The sequence below is a fragment of the Ananas comosus genome, linkage group 8, assembly GCF_001540865.1.
Source record: "Ananas comosus cultivar F153 linkage group 8, ASM154086v1, whole genome shotgun sequence".
Taxonomy (NCBI): domain Eukaryota; kingdom Viridiplantae; phylum Streptophyta; class Magnoliopsida; order Poales; family Bromeliaceae; genus Ananas; species Ananas comosus.
Window position 1 is genome coordinate 3580129 of NC_033628.1, and position 5033 is coordinate 3585161.

Here is a 5033-nt window from a genome sequence, read left to right on the forward strand (position 1 = left end):
AGGATAGTAAAGGAAGCTAGAAAACTCTACAGTTATATGCCACTATATTATCGCTAACCAACACTAGCTATCTGTAGATATAAACAAATATGCAATCTCTGACCCAATCTCACTAGGGACTGTGAACGCACCCGTCCCGCCTTTCAAAGCTGCACTAACTACCACCACGCTGGGTCATGAGTAGAGAGCGAGTCCAAACAGGACACAACGACAACAACGCAAAAGCACAAAGCCCAACTCCGAAATGGCACTCGTGAGCGCTACCCAACCGAGTATGCAAGCGTATCTCTGCCGAACTCAATCAGGCTCTCACAGGCTATAGTCAAAATAAAAGGGTCTAACTGGTCCAACAATCAAAACTCGCGTGCTCTTGGCACAATCCGATGCAAAAACAGCAAATCGAGTCCACCGTCAACCGCGACGGCACCCGACAGTCCGGAACAGTCTACACACTACTGTAAAATAAACTCGACATTTCAGCACGAGCGTAAATTCATTCTACACTATTCTAGATATCCACCGGATACAAACTCCGGTGATACAAACAAACTACAGCTCCTAAAGTTAAATCTGGTAGTTTTCAGAAAATAACAATATAGAAGTTATAGTTTTCTCCTAAGTCAATTTCAAGTACAACATGTAAAATTATACTACTAGTTTAACTCAAAATACAGATTTTAAGCCTAATCCATGAATTCGAGTACTAGCAAGAAAATAACACATGATACATGTTGATGATAAAAAACTTAGGAGGTAATCCGACGATTTCGATAAATTTCAACCCACATCTAAAAGCTAATCCAACGACGGCGAGAAGTCGACAGGAGAGGAACCACGCGCTCGCCCGGTCTCCCAACGATGCAACCGCGACGTCCACGCATTCGAACGGCACCCCGACGCAACGTCGACGTCGATCCGAGCTCAAGCTGCGACCTCCACCACGCTCGAGTCCACCAGCTAGAAAGAGAGAGGGAAAGGAGAAGAATAACAGACCAAGAACCCCTCTCTGTCAACATATAAAGGCTGGGAAACTTTGGGTTGAACGACACATCAATGGACCAAAATGCCTTTTACCAACTCAAAATCCCAGCTGGAGTACCGGTACCAGATTTGGTCACCGGTACTCGGCCTCTCAGCTCGCAGCTTCGCACATCCGGTATTAGTACCAGCCTGATGCTGTATCGGTACTCAGCATCAAAATTGCAAACCCGTGAGCAGTCTATCCAGAAAATACACTGGGGTACCAGTACTCCTCTGCGTGGTAGCGGTATGCAATATTGAAAACCTGCACTTTGTAGATTCCAATATTAAAACCTGCTCTCGCATCACCGTCTCCGGCTCTCACGTCGCCTCACGCTCCTCGTAATAACTCTGACTCCACTGCACTTTCACATAAGGGATGACCCGGTTACGCAATTTTTTCATCTCTCGAGCAAGAATCTGCACCGGTCGCTCCTCATATCTCAGATCCTCGCCAAGCTCCAGTGAAGTGAAGCAGATCACGTGTGAGGGGTCAAACACGTATCTCCTCAATGCCAAGACATGAAAAACATCATGAACACCGGCTAGTCGTGGGGGTAGAGCAATCCTGTAGGCGACTGGTCCGACTCGCTCCAATACCTCAAAAGGGCCTACAAAGCGTGGACTAAGCTTTCCACGAACTCCGAATTTGCGTATCCCTCGGGACGGCGAGACTTTCAAAAATACATGATCTCTAATCTGAAACTCTAAGTCTCGTCTCCTGGTATTGGCGTAGCTTCTCTGTTGACTCTGGGTTGTCAAAATGTGTCGTCGCACAATCTTGACCTTCTCCTCTACCTCTATCAGAATCTCAGGCCCCAAAGTCTTCCTTTCACCCACATCACTCCAATACAAAGGGGATCGATACCTGCGTCCATACAACGCTTCAAACGGAGCCATCTGAATGCTCGTTTGATAGCTGTTGTTGTACGCAACTCAATCAGTCTTAAATGTCGATGCCACTCTCCTCCAAAGTCCAGGACACATGCCCTCAGCATGTCCTCCAGAGTCTTAATGGTCCACTTTGGCTGACCATCTGTCTGTGGGTGAAATGCTGTGCTGAAATGTAGCTGTGTACCCAAGGCCGTCTGCAGACTCCTCCAAAAATGCGAAACAAATCTCGGGTCTCGATCTGATACTATCGAGGTAGGCACACCATGCAATCTGACGATCTAATCCAAATATAGCTGAGCGAGTCTCCCTGGACCAGGTGGTCTATACTGATAAGAAGTGAGCAGACTTAGTCAGTCTGTCCACTATCACCAAATAGCATCAAAGCCACCCTGTGCTCTAGGTAATTTCACGACAAAGTCCATCGTGATCTGCTCCCATTTCCATTCGGGCACTGGCAGATTCTGAAGCTTGCTAGTAGGTACCTGATGCTCTGCCTTTACCTGTTGGCAAGTTAGACACTGAGCTACAAATCTGCCAATATCTCTCTTCATTTCATTCCAACAGAGGTGTGCCTTCAAATCCTTATACATCTTGGTTCTACCCGGGTGAGCCGTATAAGGTGAGTAGTGAGCCTCTCTCAAAATCTCCTCTCGGATCTCTGACTCCATTGGCACACACAGTCGGTCCCTGTACCGCAGTACTCCCGAACTGTCCACAGAAAAGGCCTCTGCATGTCCCCTCTCCAACTGCTCTCGAATCCTCAACAACTGAAAGTCTTCACTCTGTTTCTCCCTGATCCTGTCCAACAGAGTGGGTTGCAAGACCATAGACATCAGTCTTGCAGTAGACCCAGGGGACACTACCTCTAGTCTCAACCGCTGCAGCTCCTCAAGTAACGCCTTTGCTAAGTAATCAACATGCTCAAGCTCTACACTGACTTCCTGCTCAACGCATCTGCCACCACATTCGCCTTGCTGGGGTGATACTGAATACTAACGCCATAGTCCTTCAACAACTCCAACCACCAGCGCTGCCTCAGGTTTAACTCCTTCTGGGTAAACAAATACTTGAGACTTTTGTGATTACTGAAAACCTCACAGTGCTCGCCATACAAAGAGTGTCGGCACAACTTCAAAGCAAAGACCACAGCAGCTAGCTCCAAATCATGCGTAGGGTAATTTTTCTCGTAATTCTTCAATTGCCGTGAAGCATAAGCAATTACCCTACCATACTGCATCAGCACATAACCCAATCCACTATGCGACGCGTCACTGTAAATCACAAATCCTTCCCCCATCACTGAAAGGGTAAGGATAGGAGCCGACATCAACCTCTGTCTCAACTCATCGAAGCTCATCTGACAATCCTCACTCCAAATAAACTTAATTAACTTTCGAGTCAATCGAGTGAGGGGTGTAGAAAGCTTCGCAAAGCCTTCCACAAATCGACGGTAATATCCAGCTAGTCTAAGGAAACTCCTCACCTTAGTTACCGTAGTCGGTCTGGGCCAATCCCGAATAGCATCAATCTTCTTCAGGTTCACTGCTACTCCCACTACAGAAATTACATGGCTTAAGAAAGAAACCTCTTGAAGCCAGAACTCACACTTCTTCAGCTTAGCATACAACTTCTTCTCCCTCAGAAGTTGTAGCACAATCCTCAACTGCTCCTCATGCTTGGCATCACTCTGGAAGTATATCAAGATATCATCAATGAATATCACTACAAATCTATCCAAGAATGGCTTGAATACTCTATTCATCATATCCATAAATGCGGCAAGGGCATTCGTCAATCCAAAAGGCATCACAGTGAACTCATAATGCCCGTACCGAGTCCGAAAAACCGTCTTGGGAACATTCTCAGCCCTCACCCTCAACTGGTGGTAACCTGATTGAAGATCAATCTTCAAAAAGACATAAGATCCTTGCAGCTGATCAAACAGATCATCGATACGCGGCAAAACATATTTGTTCTTGATGGTCACTTTATTCAGCTCCCGATAATCTACACATAGTCTAAGTGAACCATCATTCTTCTTTACGAATAACACCGGCGCTCCCCAAGGTGATACACCGGGTCTCACATACCCCTTATCCATCAGATCTTGCAGCTGCGCCTTCAGCTCTCTCAGTTCTGTCAGTGCCATCCGGTAGGGTGCCTTCGAGATTGGTGCAGTTCCAGGAACTACATCAATCACAAACTTGATCTCTCTATCCAGCGGCATAGTCGTCAACTCCGGAGGAAAAACATCAGGAAACTCGCGGACTATAGAGATATCTTCAAGTTCCGGCGCCGCCGTAGGCACCTCCACAACTGTCGCCAGAAAAGCAACACACTCTCTACTCATCAGCTGTCGCGCCCTCGCCGACGAAATCCAAGTGGCAAACAACGTACTCCTGCAGCCCCTATACGTGAACTCCTCCTGGCCTGGCTCGCGAAACGTCACTGTCCTTGCTCCACAGTCGATCGTAGCATAGTACCGTGCCAGCCAATCCATGCCAAGCACAACATCAAAGTCCTGCAGCTACCCTAAGACCAACAGGTCTGCGGGCATAATCAAAGAATCTAACTATACCGGACACGACCAACAACACTCTGCTACTTGCAAAACATGGTCTGAAATCTGCACCTCTCGCGCATGCAACAACGGCCCTACCTCTAGATCATGCAGCGATGCAAATGCTCAACTAACAAAAAAATGTGATGCACTAGTATCAGAAAGGGTACGGGCTCTAACACCAGAAATCAAAATGATATCTGTCACCATTCGGTCGGCTGCCGTAAAGTCCTCTACCTGGGCTGCATAAACCCTGCCACTTGGGGCCTGCTGACGCCGCTCACCCTGCCGCGGCATACACGCCCTGTCCTCCTAGCGGTAACTCGGTGCTAATCCATAAGACTGCTGAGGTGCCGGCGGAGCTGACGCCGTCGATGGTGCTGGTGATGCTGCTCGGGGACAAGCTGCTCTCATATGACTAGGCTGACCACAAGTAAAACATCTGCCCTCCCTCTGCTCACACTGTCGGGGCTAGTGTAGTCCCACACAAATCACACACTAAGGAGTCCCCTGTGACTGTCCCTGCTAACGAGATTCTCTAGAACGCTGATGCCCCGAA

General features: G+C 47.8%; 1 protein-coding gene across 1 annotated transcript; it reads right to left on the minus strand.

The window, feature by feature from the left end:
- Positions 1220-3211, minus strand: LOC109714088. Its single transcript, XM_020238513.1, has 3 exons — positions 2982-3211; positions 2616-2868; positions 1220-1285 (listed from the first exon to the last, which is right to left on the minus strand). The coding sequence occupies exons 1-3, from the start codon at positions 3209-3211 to the stop codon at positions 1220-1222; spliced, it is 549 nt and encodes a 182-aa protein (XP_020094102.1).